General features: G+C 41.1%; 2 protein-coding genes across 2 annotated transcripts; both read left to right on the forward strand.

Annotated features, from left to right (window-relative positions):
• Nucleotides 1–1,339: 1,339 nt before the first annotated feature.
• prok1 (prokineticin 1) lies at nucleotides 1,340–8,478 on the forward strand. The gene is made up of 3 exons (XM_006628443.3): nucleotides 1,340–1,556; nucleotides 3,814–3,939; nucleotides 6,910–8,478. The coding sequence occupies exons 1-3, from the start codon at nucleotides 1,482–1,484 to the stop codon at nucleotides 7,027–7,029; spliced, it is 321 nt and encodes a 106-aa protein (XP_006628506.2). The 5' UTR covers nucleotides 1,340–1,481; the 3' UTR covers nucleotides 7,030–8,478.
• A 1,603-nt stretch (nucleotides 8,479–10,081) lies between these two features.
• Nucleotides 10,082–15,217, forward strand: LOC102685307 (pepsin A-like). The gene is made up of 9 exons (XM_006628444.2): nucleotides 10,082–10,170; nucleotides 11,356–11,506; nucleotides 11,841–11,958; nucleotides 12,437–12,555; nucleotides 12,659–12,858; nucleotides 13,276–13,392; nucleotides 13,812–13,956; nucleotides 14,400–14,498; nucleotides 15,020–15,217. The coding sequence occupies exons 1-9, from the start codon at nucleotides 10,115–10,117 to the stop codon at nucleotides 15,167–15,169; spliced, it is 1,155 nt and encodes a 384-aa protein (XP_006628507.1). The 5' UTR covers nucleotides 10,082–10,114; the 3' UTR covers nucleotides 15,170–15,217.

A 15,217-nucleotide genomic window follows, 5' to 3' on the forward strand; every position in this document is an offset into this window, starting at 1 on the left:
CTCCATAATTATTACAATTTATCATTCAATTGCCTGTCAGTGGGATCAATGTGATGGGTTGATTCAGAGAGTTTCACTGAAATAAATTGGAATTCCTGCAAGTTGAGCAGCCCCGATTTAGAATCATTTGCTTTTGTACAGTCTCTGGCCATACTGTGAATACCCCCCGTGTGTCCGGACTGATTGCACATTAAACACCTGGGCCACTTCCTGCTGTCTCTGTGCTCCTCTGCTGCGCTGAATAAGCTAATGAAATAGGAAGCCACCCCTCCATAAAACATGCAGGGGCGATAAACCCGACAGAACAGTGCTGATGGATGTCTGGCAGTTAAGGAGCCGTGAGTCTGAAAAGACACCGCGTGCCCTAATTCTGCAGATCCATCACCACAACTGACAGCACTGAATATATCAGAGGCCTAATGAAGAGCGCCCCACTCTTTCAAAATCTACCTTTTTGATAATGCTGTGCTGCTATGCATATACATTTTTCTCAAATCTCAAAACCAAACAATATTAGTAAGGACCTGTGTACCTATTTCCCTCAGTCTCTATTTACAATTCCTCCACCACACCGATGAAAGTGATAGAAAAGTACTTTGAATCTCCCCTCACGTCTAAACAGCCTGTTGTGTTTGCTAGGGTAATTATCCTATACCCTTTCATTTTAAATAGATCTTAGAGTTGAAATGGCATTTAATGCATTATCTCTTATTTTAAATTACTTTGATGGAGATAAGAGATTTGTCTGTCACTGAGATTTAATCAAAACAAATGGGTCCCAATTCAGCTGCTTTCTCTATATTAACAAGTTTCTACATTATTTAGTGAAATAACTAATGTTTTATGTTTTTGACATACAGTACAGCTTAATTCTGCGCAGATGGTATTTTTGGAAGTTTAGATGCTAGATGCTCTGTTCTTTAAGATGAAGAAACACTCGATGAGCATATCATCTTCCTCAGGTAGAACGTACACAATTTCATTCAATAACAGCTCTGTTCCTGTTGTTAAAGTTAGCAATGACAATACAGGGAGTCCTTAGTCCTCCTGTCAGAGTAATAAGTCAAATCCTGTATTGACCTGCTGCACAAGCGATCTGACAGTAAGTGGAATAGCATTACATTTGAGTCAGTGTCTATTTAGCTCTTCAGATAAAAAGCAACACAGGACACCCAATGAGTGAAGACTTTTAAGATTAGGGGAGGGAGGTAAGGGGGGTGGGGCTGTGAGTGGGTTGTGGGTTGTGTTTGTAGTGGTAGTGGGTACGGGGGGGAGTTTGGGGGGGGGGCATTCAATAAAGAGACAGCTTGGCACCCTGCTTTCAGAATTCACAGGAACACAGAGACGCAGAATAAGAGAGCGAGAGAGACAGAGGCAGAGAGAGTGAGAGAAAACCGGTGAGCTGTCCACTCCAGCACATCAAACTTGAACGTCCCATCTGAGAGACCCTAGAAGACCCATCACCCTTTCTTGCTCCTGCTATGATGAGAACAGTGCTGCTCCTTTCTGCCCTCCTGGTGTTACTGACCTGCTCCCGATGTGCAGTGATCACAGGGGTAAGTCTCTCTATACATTTAACAAGGCATTTGTCTGACTCTTGCCTTCAGCATGAGCCCAGGTCTCCAAGCACTTGGAGAAGGAGCTGCTGGGATACAATTAAAACCCAGACTATTTTCTGCATGAATTTATGGCTTGTAAAAATATGCAGAGTTAAAGTATTCTGCTCACTTAGATGTACCTATAAATACAGTAAAATAACATGCTATTAGATCTTAGGTAATTTTTGTTTTTAGCAAAAATTGCTCAAACGGAGCAATAGAGTTTAACAGAGAGCAGCAGAGAGAACAGCAGTTTGGCCACGAGCGCAGCTCTCAGCTGCGCCTTCTGGGGAATTATGTTTCTCCTCTGTGTCTAATTCAGTACTCATCTGTGAGACTTTTTAATGTCCTAAAGAAGAGCACATTGGGGAATGAGGCTGGAGTAATGTCTTTAGCATATGAAACCCTGATGAGACTTATTTCTAATTTTGAAAGAAAAATGTGTTAAAACCATTACTTGTTATGTGCACTGTGCACTGCAAATTATTTTTTAAATCTACTTTACTCTTGAAGTAAGCATAACACAATGGTAAAAATTCATTTAAACTGCAATGAAGAACTTGAAAGTGGGTGAAAATGTTAAGGAGGAATTTAAGCGGAGCTGTGTCAGATCCACCAAGTCCATCTTCGGTATTATGCAAATGAATTATTGACAACAAAAAACATTTTCATCTTTTTTGGAACAACATTAATTATTGCTTTTACGGTGTTTAGCTACAGTCCACGAGTCTGTATTGTTTCATAATGTCAGTGTCATACCATTGCAAGTCCATTGTAATTCTGCTATCAGTAATCCAGCAACAGACAGCACTAAACTTGTGCAACAATGGAAACATAATGAACTTGCTATCAACACAAAGACAAATCTCCAACTGCAACAAATAAGCAAAACTGAAGTACCTTTGTCTGGACATATCTATACACTCATCTATAAATCATACCCATTCTGTCAGCTTTGGTCTTTATTTGTAGCTGGATGAAAATGGCATTTATCTATCATTTTAACTCAATTATTTCTCTATGGCATATTGTCTGTAAAGGTTGCCACAATTAGATGTAAATTCATGTATTTTTTAATCATGGAGTATCTTATGTAATTAACCAGGTCTGTCGACCTACAGTATATATTTTTCTAGGAAGCTGCAGAAAAGTAAAAATTTCAATTAGGCTTTCATTTGATTCAAATAAGATGTAATTATTTCATAGTAATAACAAATAATACAGGTTTATTCGAAAGGTCTAGAACTAACTCATACTTTGGAAACAGATTTCAGCAATTTTTTTAATCTTAGTGCAGTGTGGCTGAGGCAGAATGTTTCATCTTTTTAATCTTGATTTAGTCAGTAAAGTATTAAAACTGTTTACTTTTTTCAGAGGGGAGAGAAACCCATTAGACTGGTGTTGTTATTGACAGAAAGGAAGCTGGAAACATAGACTAGAGAGCAATCATCAAGCTGCTCCGCTGAACTTAAAAGTTTAGATGTCTTGTTTCTTGGTTATTGTGTAGTTATTTTGGATTGAACTGAGAAGTAGGCTGATATCTTCAGCTGTGGTACCAGCAACGTGTGGTCCCTCTTTTTGAATAGTGAGTGCAAAGCTCCTAGAGAGGAAAGAGAATGCAATTGATTGAACATTAAGTTGCTTTAAGAAGAAATATACCTCAAGATCTTATTGTCACTTGGAAACAGTATTGTAGCGTATTTCTACAGTATACCTACAGATTTGACTTCAGATTAGAAAGGTGTTCTGAGTGTCTTCTTACCCTTCTCCCTGGAAAGGAGACAATAGATGATGGGGATGTACTGCCAGCAATGCCCCTTGCCCCCTCCAAAAAATCTTTACCAGATCCCTGCTCTGCATGCTGCAGAAATGCGCTTCAGAACCTCTATTCTCTAGCTCTTTGCAAGAGCTGTTATGACAAATGTCTGGTGTCACGTTCCTCCTCTGTCCCTGTGAGGACAATTCAGAGAGCTGAAGAGACCCAGGTTCAACTTCAGGAATCCTCTTCTCCCCCACCCACTGCGTCTGGGAGGGCAGTAACTGCCTACAATGAACAAGGGCTGCCCCTTTAAAGATCCCTGGAAGGAGAAATGCTGTCTCAAGGACCGTATTGGGTTTGGTGGCGTGAGGAGTCAGAAGAATCTCTCCTCATGCACTGGTTTGAAACAGCGGCCTTGTTGTAACACTGTTCTTCTTTCCCGTGCCGCACGCCCAGGCCTGTGAGAGGGATGTGCAGTGCGGGTTGGGGACCTGCTGTGCGGTCAGCCTCTGGCTCCGAGGCCTGCGGATGTGCACGCCACGCGGGAGGGAAGGTGACGAGTGCCACCCCTTCAGTCACAAGGTATGCCATCAAGAAGGCCTAAGACCTGCCCTCATCGTGCTCTAGGAACGTCATGAACTTGCTCTCAACAAGTGCCTGGGGGAGACGCACAGTACCAACAGCTTGCACTCATCTTTATGGTGGGTGTAGCTTCAGGCAAAAACGGGTTGACCGAGCTCTACAGGGAGAAACCATCTAGTGGTATCTTCAAGGAACAAGTAAAGGTCTATTCCATGCTGTCAAGAAAAGAAAAGAGACACAGCATTTTGGCTGTGGTGCCTTCTTCAGGTGTGCGAGTCAGATGACAGAGGGCAGTAATCCTGAGTGCACTGCAACAAAAGACACGAGCACTGCGATACCCGACGAAAACACAACTGAAAAGAAGACTCCACAGCTGAAACGTGTGTTTCTTCTCTTCAGTATGGAATAAACCTTTACTTGTTCTTTTGCAGCCCACACATGCCGACGCAGCTCCTTACTTGAATTTGAATTTCTAGTGGTGTCTTCTCAGAGATTAGAAGGGAGGTCAGTTGTAATATTCTGGACGAACATTATCAATTGGTTAAAGTAATAAAGCCGGAAGTGAAATCTCTCAAACTTGTTATCTCGTAGCATTGTAGGGAAATGCAATGTGAAATAGAGATGGGGTCCACTAAAGGAAACGTAAGCACCATGTTACTAAAGGGCCAAAACCTCTTGTAAGATGGAAACGAGCTCTACAGGACCTTTATGGTAAAAGTATGAGACCCTGGGCTCTGGGTATGGACCTTAACAATTAACGTTAAAATTTGAGGAGACTGGGAATCTTGCTCCAAACTATCACAATCGCTGTTCTGAATTTTAATTGTGTTTCATTTTAGTTTCATCCTTGTAATGCCTATTTTGTGTTTCACTGTTGAATCTGAAGATTTATTTGGTCAATACCTTTAAGGTTGTTGAATATTTGAATTAAGTCCCCAAATCTTCCTCTTTTCAAAAATAAAACTCTTTCTATTTGTCTATGGAGGACAGCTTAGGATCAATTCCAGTGCAGTGGTGTAGTTTTTAAATTCATGACACAATATCCCAAATAAAGTCTTCCTTGGTGCAATTATGCATAGTACATATTTTCCAGCATGTTTTTGAAAGGGGGAGGGGGGGGAGGCAAAGGTTTTAAACCCTTATTTATGTCACCCATGTATAAATGGATACATGACATGTAGGAGCTATCAACCTGTGTATCAGAAAGCTGCTTATTCCTGATGAGAGCCATGGTATCCTGGAGCCTATCCTACAAGCATGGGGCATAAGTCAGGACTACATGCTAGATGGATGCCTGTCCATTTCATAGAGGGACAATTTTGTGGTACCAAATAATGAAGATGGGAGGAAGCGGGAGCACTCAAAACTGTACAGTGAAGCTCAGGGAAAACATGCAATCTCCACACAGATGATGCTCCAATCTAGACCGAAGAGCTGTGTCACAGCAATGTCAACCACCACACAGCCTTGGCATTTAAGATTAGTTTGTAGAAATCAGTAATATAACCCTTTTCTTCTTTTACCCTTTTCTAAAAAGAACTATTCAGTGTGCTCTAATCCTGCTAAGTACAGATCTTTCTGCATACAGAGATAATCATTCGGCACACGCCCAGTCTGAATCCCTTCTGACGCCTCCATATTGTGTGGCCCACTGAGGGAATTGTTCAGAAAATGTATGAATTTGAGCCATAAATTTTCTCGTTATCTTAATAGGCAGTGAGGGCTATAATTTAGAATGGTGTCCCAGAAAGTGGGGGAGGGCCCAATTATTTGTGATGGATATAGTTGCATAGAAGCACCCACTAAATCACTATAAAGAGGTTATCAAGCCTGGCTGGGTTCCTGTAAAGCAGGGGCTGCAGGTGAGAGAGGACAGTATACTTAGAGGACTTTCTGTGTCGGTCCAGATGCTGCTGCAGCTGCAGCAGTAAAGAAAACAGAAAGGACATCTTTCCAGACAGAGCTGGATGAGAGGGCTTGGGGAGGTAAATTATCTGGGACGACAGAGAAAGGGGAGCTCAGAAGGAAGAATTCATTTGCTTTTCCCTTTGTGGGTATTAGCCTTCAGAAAGTGAAAAATTTCCCTCCGGTCCAGTCATCTCTGTAAAAAGAAAAGGTAGTATCAGCACTGATCTCCGGAGAGATTTCAGAAAAGCTGCTGATAACTAGATATTGATCTCACCCCAAGCGACGCACGATCCCCTGAATAATACATCACTTCGCTGGCGGATCTATTGCTGAGGATTAGTGTAGCTCTGAAGGAAAATGCCATGCTAGGAAATGGTAGTGGATTTCCCCAGAGAATCCACACAACAGAAGTCTGTTCATAGGGATGGGATTAGAACGTCCTTGCCTAATCTCTGTTTTTTTACGATTGGAGTGGCAGAACTGTACAAAAGCACTCTTGGGGAGTCTTAAAACAGGACTTCGCTGTCTGGTACTTTAAACGTCAGGCCAAAAATCTCCTAACATTTTCAGGTTCAAAACGTATCCAGGACAAACAGGTGACTTCTTTTTCAAAGGGGATGGATTAAAAAAATAAACTATTTTACATTTCTTTCTTAAACTCACAGTGAAACATGAAGACTAATTTCTCTAAGCACCTTCAAAATCAGTCCTCTGCTAATTTGCACACATTTTCTGCTGTTATCTGACTTAACCTTGGTATTGTTGTCTGGAGCCAATCTTTGTATGATAACAGGGATGCCTGCCCAGGGTCCTGGAAAGTATTCTGCAGTCATAATTATTCTCTGCATTTTGTAATGGATTAATTTAACTATTTATTAAGTTTCTGTGGCACAGTTTAGCTTAACCTATAAAACCTGCAAGGAAAAGGCCCCTAAGGATCAGGGGAATGTCTCACTTTTATATAATCCTAGTTAAGATCTATAGTTACAACTTGTACCCACAAGGTGGCGCTGTATCCTGCTTTGTCTTTGCGCTGACTTTGTTTTGTCTGTTCTCATACAGGTTCCTTTCTCTGGAAAAAGGCAACACCACACGTGTCCCTGTCTGCCTCATTTGGTCTGCACCAGGTTTATTGACAACAGATACCGGTGTACTGACAACTTCAAAGACATAGACTTTTAACGACAAGGAGAAAACAAGGAAGGAAAGAGAGGAAGGGAAGGAAGGGGGTCGCTGGGGAGGAGATATATTTCTGTGCATTATGATGAAAAACAAAAGAGCCCTGCAAACACAACGCAAACGCGCCTCTTTCCACTCAAACGTTCAGATAGTGACACTACACTAGAGGCTTCTGGGAAAACCTCAGTCTGCACTGATGTCTTTTCATTTAGTTCACTGATTCATCTTACTTTTGATGTGCTTGATGTACATTTGCAGTTTTTGTTAATGTTTTAAGCTGCTCCCCATTTAAGCAGTGATACCAGAACTGTCTGGGTGAAGCAGATTAAGACAGAAAAGCATCTTCTGAATGTTGATTCTAGCATGTACTGGAATTACTCAGACACTAAGAGGTTCATATCACAGAGCAGTGCTTTAAGTAATTGTTATTCCATGTGAGATATATAGGGAGAAAATTTTCTTACTCTTCAAGTCATTTCTTTACCTTCTTTAGTACTACTTCTCAGCAGCACAGCCAATGAAACAGCCCCTTCGAAACATAAACGATTGGTTTATTCCAATGGGATTTCTTTTTAACCAAACAAATCTGTAAATGTCTTACACTCCACAACAGATGCTGTAATTTTTTTTTGCTAATGGCATTTTGTATGTGGTAAATGATAATGAGCAGTTAAACAGTAGGAGCTTTGGATACCTGATCAAGTCCAAATTCTTAGTAGGCCTGAGCTGAGGTCAGTCAGGCAGCAGAAGTATCCAGTTGGCAAGTAAAATCGTTGGACTGCTGGAGCTCAGCACATGTCAGACAGCATAAAGACCCTCTGGAGTGTGATAAATCCATCCTGTTGAATCTGTACAAGGAGTCAGGTTGCAGCATTGCTGGGAAAGAGGAAGAGAAAAACCTGTTATATAAAATAAATCTGTATCTACTATGAAATTGCTAAGACTGCTATTTTATTTATTGATGGAATCAGATTAAAAATGTTTAAAAATTACTATCATCACAATTGTAAGGATGTTTGAAAATAAATTCTTGACCTGAAATTTGTTGTAACATCCATATAACTTTATTAAAGTGCCATAAAGGGCACATTCCTATTTTTTTAATGTCATTGTGATACATACAGTAAGCACAGGACCAAGCAGAGTTTAATTCCATGCTAAAAAAAAACAGAAAAAAGGAAAAAACAAATTTCAGCAGTGTAACCCAATTCAAGTATCAATTTGTATTTAAATTATCTTCAAACCTTGGTATATATTGGAATAATATGTTATTGTAGTTTCTGGATAACTTTTGGCTGAAGGCAAAATAGAGTTCCATTTGTTTATATCGCCTTAAATTATTTTACTGTCTCTACTGTGGGAAACACCCCTGTGGCCCATTCTTAAATAAATTAACTTTTATCTAGGCTTGATGATGACCTGCCTCTCTTTGCACAAATTTCTTTGTTGACCAGAGGGTGGCAACTACAGTTTTCATGCACCCACAGGGAGATAACCCTACATCTTGAGCAAGTAATGTTATGGAAAAGTATATAGGCCAAGGATCTTTTAATGGAACATTAAGTGCTGGTTGATAACCTGACCTTGTTATTTTCCATCACATTAACAACTGCTTCTTAGAACACTTCAGGGATTCCTTCTTATTTTGCTTCAGACTTTCTTTGTTTTAAAGCAGCAATACACAGGACAGATGTCTAGTGAAATTCTGAAAGTCTGGAATGAATATTTGAATTCCTATTTAGAACCAGGTTCTGGAATGCTTAACATAAATCTAATTTACTGAATTACAGTTGTTTTCAAGGCTTTTCAACTTGGGAAAGCACTGCAAAACATGGAGATACAATGAAATCACCTAGACAAGGAGCACTAAAAATCTAAAGGAATATGAAGAAACAGACTGGCGTGCAAATCCAGAGAACCTGCTTCATGGGAACTAGATTAGATTAGGCCTTTAATGAAAAAGGATGGGATTTTAAAGCTGCACTGAAATTGAAAGAACCTTCATGTTTCTGAAATCACACACCTTTGATGACCTGCAAAATGTTGCTTAATTTCTGTGTGCAGCAAGGCAATACAACCACCAGTTTATTTAATAAAAATAAAATAAACTTAATCTCTGGTATTTTTGTTTAAATAATTCAGATGTTGATTTCTTTTTTTATATGCTGGTTTCTATGCTTAAAAAGCCTGCTGCATTTTCATTGATTATGGCCCATCTTAATTCACACACACTGGGTCCAAACCACATTAGTGATGTACATTGGGTTCCTCACCTCTTCTGATCTGTGGCAGAAACAGAAACCTGCTGATCCACATGACTGTATGCAGGAATTTAGCAATATAACTTCATTTAAAGTGATGCACTTAGCTTCCATGCTAATTTCTTTTAAATGATGAGCAACCAAATAATCCTCACCCATCTCAAAATCTCCTTGTGATGACTGTGGCAAATGTGCGGTTTTCTAACAAAAGATGCACTTACATGTACGCTTTTCTTTAAAAATATTCTAGAAGCAATCAATCACTGGCTTAACTGAGGTTCTCCATCTATTAGCACAATATAGTCTGTATTTCACTGTGGTTCATTTTCTAAAGTCAATGGACTTTCACTGGTAGCTGATTTGCGGTTCAGTAAGATTTGTCACACAAGTTGCTTGCTTCTTATCAAGAGCCTCAGACATGGTCCTTTATCTGGCTGCATTGTGTGCGTTCAACAGCAAAAATCAATTAATAACAAAGACACAAGAGTTTCATGAAAAATTATCAATATAGAAATCTGTTGCACTTGATAAAAACATGTCGCTTTTTTAGAATGCAGGGTCAGTGAGAGAGTTCACGTGTCTCCAGAGCTTTGTTGAACTGACTGGGTACAAGCACTAGATAAGCTGGGCTTTCTTTGCAGAGAAAGTACGATCTCTCCCCGAATCACAAAGCACCCCTTCCTTGTTTGAGGGCTTTTCCTGTTTGAGGTGTTTTCGAGATTAAGGCAAATGGGCAGGTATAAAAGGATGCCCTTGAGATCTCGGAGAGCACAGCAAGACCCAGTGTCCTGAAGAGCTTGTGAGTCTGCTGAGAGAGACGTGACAGGATGAAGTGGGCGATCGTGTTGCTGGGCCTGGTGGCCCTCTCTGAGTGCATGACCAAGTGAGTACTGCAAACATAGGACAGCATGCTGAAGCGATCACACGAGACAACGATGCAGAAATGAGCACAGGCTCAAGAAAATTAACCTTAGGATTTAGTGTAGTTTATCAGCACTTTTACAATAGTTTACCTGTGGCTTGTGTTGTGTTTCGCAGGCATGCCTTCACCATGCTTTACTACAGAAATAACACGGTGTGTTATGGTGAGCCTGCCTTGCACACATCAGTAATAGTATGTAATGACAGACCCATAATCACAACAAAAATATGGTAGAAAAATCAGTGAAACTCTTGTAAAAGTGTAAAAATGTTCGGATAGAGCTACACATGTGAACATTCAGGGGGTAAGTGCAACCCATGATGTACAACAGGTTCAAAAGAAGCAAAAAGGGGGCTGGGTAACATAGTGCCTCACTTGGAAATCATGCAGACGCTCATGCAGAAGAGGAACTACGTTTTAGAATCATGTGTGATAGGTGTCTTCCTTTTTTTTGTGGTGGCAGTGGTGGCTGCTCATTTCAAAGCTGAAGGACTTTGTAAGTGCCAGTGTAAGAAAGCATTGCAGCAACTTTTTTATATGTGATATTAAGGTTGAGCTGGTTTATCTGGATGCATTACATCCCTTGAACAGTAACAATGTGGCACACACAGACAGCTTCTACCTGTTGTTTACTGCAAAGGTAACTTAGAAAGCTATAAAGCTTAGTTCTACCTGTACTGCACCTGGTCACCCTCTGTTCACTGAGTGCACCTCGTTAATGATAAAAAATAAAAATGTTTAATCAGACTCATTCTAAGGACTGCAAGAGAAAACCTTTAAGTGAGCTGTCTGAGGGAGATAAAGAAACGTTGGATGTATTATGGGCATACTTTTAAGAGAAGGAAAGGGAGGTCAAGCTATTTCATTCTAGTCCAACACTTTGCCTCTTGTTTTCTAAGACCAGTTGAACTCCAGGCATTGATGAAAATCGCATGTGAAAAAGGAGATAAAAATCTTTTCTTGCTCTTTTTCTGCTTTTTCATAGCACGTGTTACATTCTTTTGCTAGGTTTGCCTTCTGGCATTTAAAATGTATTTTTTAGGTAATAAAGAGCATTGGTTTGTTTTAACCATTTGTTCCATTGGCTTGAGATAATAAAGAGATGGTTGGTAATGTCCAAATCTGTGTGCTGCTGTGCTCTGACAGGGTGCCCTTGTTGAAGAGGAAGTCAATGAGGAAGGCGCTCATGGAGCAGGGCAAGCTGGAGGAGTTCCTGCAGAAATACCCCTATGATCTGGCATCCAAATACTCTCGCTATGCCACCACCTCCAACCTGCCCATGCACAACTACATGGACGTAAGTGCACTCCATTGCCAAGGAGAAAGTGATGATACAAATATGCCCAGTTCATCTTGTCCCTAGGGGAAGGCGGTAAACCTGTGTCTTTTCAAACCCAATTGCACAGTGGAGAACGTGTGCAAATTATAAGAACATCTAAAATATATAAGAACGGTTTCAAATGAGAGAGGGACATGTGGCCCATCTAGCCCATTTGGTAGTTAGTAACTAATTGATCCTAGAATCTCATCCAGCCATTCCTTAAAAGATTAATTCTGATCATAGGCTCGGCAATCAAAGGTGTATTGGTATTGTTTGCTTGCAATGGCTCTTTTACTATGCTTTTTTCCAGATCGAATACATTGCCACCATTTCCATTGGAACCCCACCTCAATCCTTCATTGTTCTCCCGGACACTGGCTCTGCCAATCTCTGGGTGCCTTCCATCTACTGCAGCAGCCTTGCCTGCTGTAAGTCCTGCCAGCCTTGTTGCTCAAATAATTAGCAATAGCAGTGACACAATCATTATGAGCGTTACTTCTGTTCTAAAGATATGCGCATCTTTATAAAAGTTGTACAGTAGATGTAGTTGGTACCAAATTACACTGTTTTTCTTCAGTTGCTTCCAATTACATTCTGGACAAATTAATTGATAATTAGATTTTTTTTGCATGGACTCATTAATGATGTCCATTTAGTCCATGTAAAATTGCACTGACTCTGTAATGATTACCTGATTGTTTCATGTGGTGAACTTTACTACTCCCCTATCACATCGCAACAATGTCGATACTGTGGCAGCCCCATGGTACTACATGAATTGAAGAAAATGACTCAAAGCTACTTTTCTAAAGGGAGAGAGCAGAACTATTGATGGAAATCTTAAGCTGTGGGTCAGTAAAGAGTAAGTGACACCGCTAACAAATATTCCCTTCTGAATGCTTTCAGCGAACCATCACAAATACAACCCTAGCCTGTCCTCCACTTACCGTGCTCTCAACACCCCTGTGTCCATCGCCTATGGCACTGGCAGCATGACAGGCTTCCTGGCCTACGACACCGTCACCGTAAGCACTTGTCATCAACTTCCTCCATACTGTATTAAACAAAAGTGTTATCGAAACACCTTTGTCTATGAAAGTCTATTTTCTTTGCTGTCTGTGTTGAAAGGTGGGCGGCATCATTGACTCCAACCAGGAGTTCGGTCTGAGCCAGACTGAACCAGGCAACTTCCTGTACTACAGCCCTTTTGATGGCATTATGGGTCTGTCCTACCCCTACATCTCTGCCTCAGGAGCCACTCCTGTCTTTGACAACATGATGCAGCAGGGTCTGGTGTCCCAGGATCTCTTCTCTATTTACCTGACTAAGTGAGCCACAGATATTTTTTAACAATCTCTAGTTCAATTATGCATGGGCATGCACCGATGTAGTGCAGCATACATTAGTGAATCCAGGCTGCAGGCTGGTATTGGCAACAATACTTTGTGACCTGCTACCAGTATGTTTGAGGATGTTCTTGTATTGCACACCTAACCTTTGTGTTAACCAGGGCTTGGTTTTGAACCTAAACTTTAACCAGGCTGTTCAGAGGCACAAAAGGTCATCATGAGCAAAGGTGTTTTTTTCACTTCATGAAGCACGATACTTGCATAACACATAATTTCTCACCTGGCACAGTTTAATTAGCTTAACGTAACCAGGTTTAAATTCATCTGAAGTGCTTTCTCTTTGTGTTATTAAATCACAAAACTCATCACTCAACTGTGCTGTTTTTGCAATGCTAGGAATGGGGCCTCAGGCAGTGTTGTGACTTTTGGAGGATATGATTCATCTTACTTCACCGGCCAGATCAACTGGGTCCCTGTCACCTACATGGGCTACTGGCAGATTGCCATTGAGAAGTAAGACAAGCCTAAAATTAATCAAATTTCAAATAGGGACATTTATTATCACAATCAGCACACCAGAGCCAAATAAGAGGAAGAACAGTTGAATTACTCACAGAAATATAAATAATATAAACAAACTGGCACTGTTATTTTAATTTCATAGGTTTGTCCATTTTCGTTGAGATAAATACCCCACCTAATTGCTGAAAGCTGCTAAAGAAATACATTGTCTATGCACACCTGTTTGCGCAGCCACTAACTGCTTTTCTTTGTCACAGTAGGACAGGTTTTGTGTCAGTGTCACCTGCTGCAGGTTATTGACAGTGACTCAGGGTTGTGAGGTGGCTATATCCCATTTTTCTGCTGCTTCAGATTCTGATCAGATTGCCCCTGTTACCAGTGTGGTAAGCTGTGTTGTTCTTGCTTTCCAGTGTCATGGTTAATGGACAGGTGGTGGCCTGTGCCCAGGGATGCCAGGGCATTGTGGATTCTGGCACATCCCTGATTGCTGGACCCCCATCTGAGATCTCCACCATCCAGCAGTATATTGGTGCCACTCAGAACAGCTACCAGCAGGTGAAGTCATTTAAATGGACTTCTGCTTTCATTGGCTTCCCTCTGAATGTAGTGGATTTCTGTAGCTTAGTGTTACAAAATGATGACAGGTTGGCGGTGAGTTGTTACAGAAGGAGACAACACCCTCACCTGTGACCTGTGACGGTGTAGAATATGCTGCAGAAGAAGATCATTGCTCTGAGGCAGTGAATTATTTCATGTTGTCAAGGGCTGAGTAGACCTACCTACAAGATCGTTCTGTTGCTTCTTTCCAGGTCTGTGGAGTATCCTACTCATGGCTGATACAGACTCACACCCAACATTTTAATCAACTTGGAAAATCAGGCATTTCCTAGTATTTAATGTTTCTTGTGCAATTTTCAAGATGTAGAAGTCCAGACATTATATTATTGAATGGTCGATAGTTTTGGAATGACTGACATCGAACCTTTTTGGTTTAACAGTATTCTATCAACTGCCAGAACATGGGTAGCATGCCTAACGTGGTCTTCACCATCAATGGTCTTCAGTACACCCTGACTCCTTCTGCCTACGTCCGCCAGGTATGTGACCCAGAAAGCATCAACTAAAGGTGTGACAACATGGTCTCACCATGCACTTTCCTGGAATGTGCTTTTCAATAGAAAACAATATGTATGAGATCAACCCATATGTATGAGATCACGAAATCAAATCCAACTGATGTATGAAATCAACCTATTTAAAACCGTAAATTGGCGAGGTCCTTCATTCTGGTTGTGTTCTCTTTTATAATCCTCATAAAAGCTAGATAAAGATATGAATGTCTTTCCATGCATCTTCAGTAACCACTGCAACCTTTGAGTGTGTCAGTGATCTAGAGTACAACTACATCCTGGATGGGACCCAGTCCATCACAGAGCAGAGACATGGTTTGTGACAAAACTGGAGCACTTTTTAGACTACTGTTTTCTTTGTTGCTGTTGTTTTATCATCTGGTTGAGGTATCTAGACTGTGGTAGCCAGGCTGAGTTAATTAATACACTGGTATAGTGAATTGGTTACTCTGGCAGTATCCATGATAGTGCTATTCTGGGATTCGCAGCTCTACGGTGCCTGCACCAGTGGTTTCCAGTCCATGGCACTGCCGTCCGCCCAGGGAGACCTGTGGATCCTGGGAGATGTCTTCATCAGGGAGTACTACGCCATCTTCGACAGAGGCAACAACAGGGTGGGCCTGGCCCAGGCTGTCTAGGATTTAGGAGCCAGGGGCACGTGTTGATCCCCGCTCCCCAAATCCTGT

The sequence above is a fragment of the Lepisosteus oculatus genome, chromosome 5 (genome assembly GCF_040954835.1).
Source record: "Lepisosteus oculatus isolate fLepOcu1 chromosome 5, fLepOcu1.hap2, whole genome shotgun sequence".
Taxonomy (NCBI): Eukaryota; Metazoa; Chordata; class Actinopteri; order Semionotiformes; family Lepisosteidae; genus Lepisosteus; species Lepisosteus oculatus.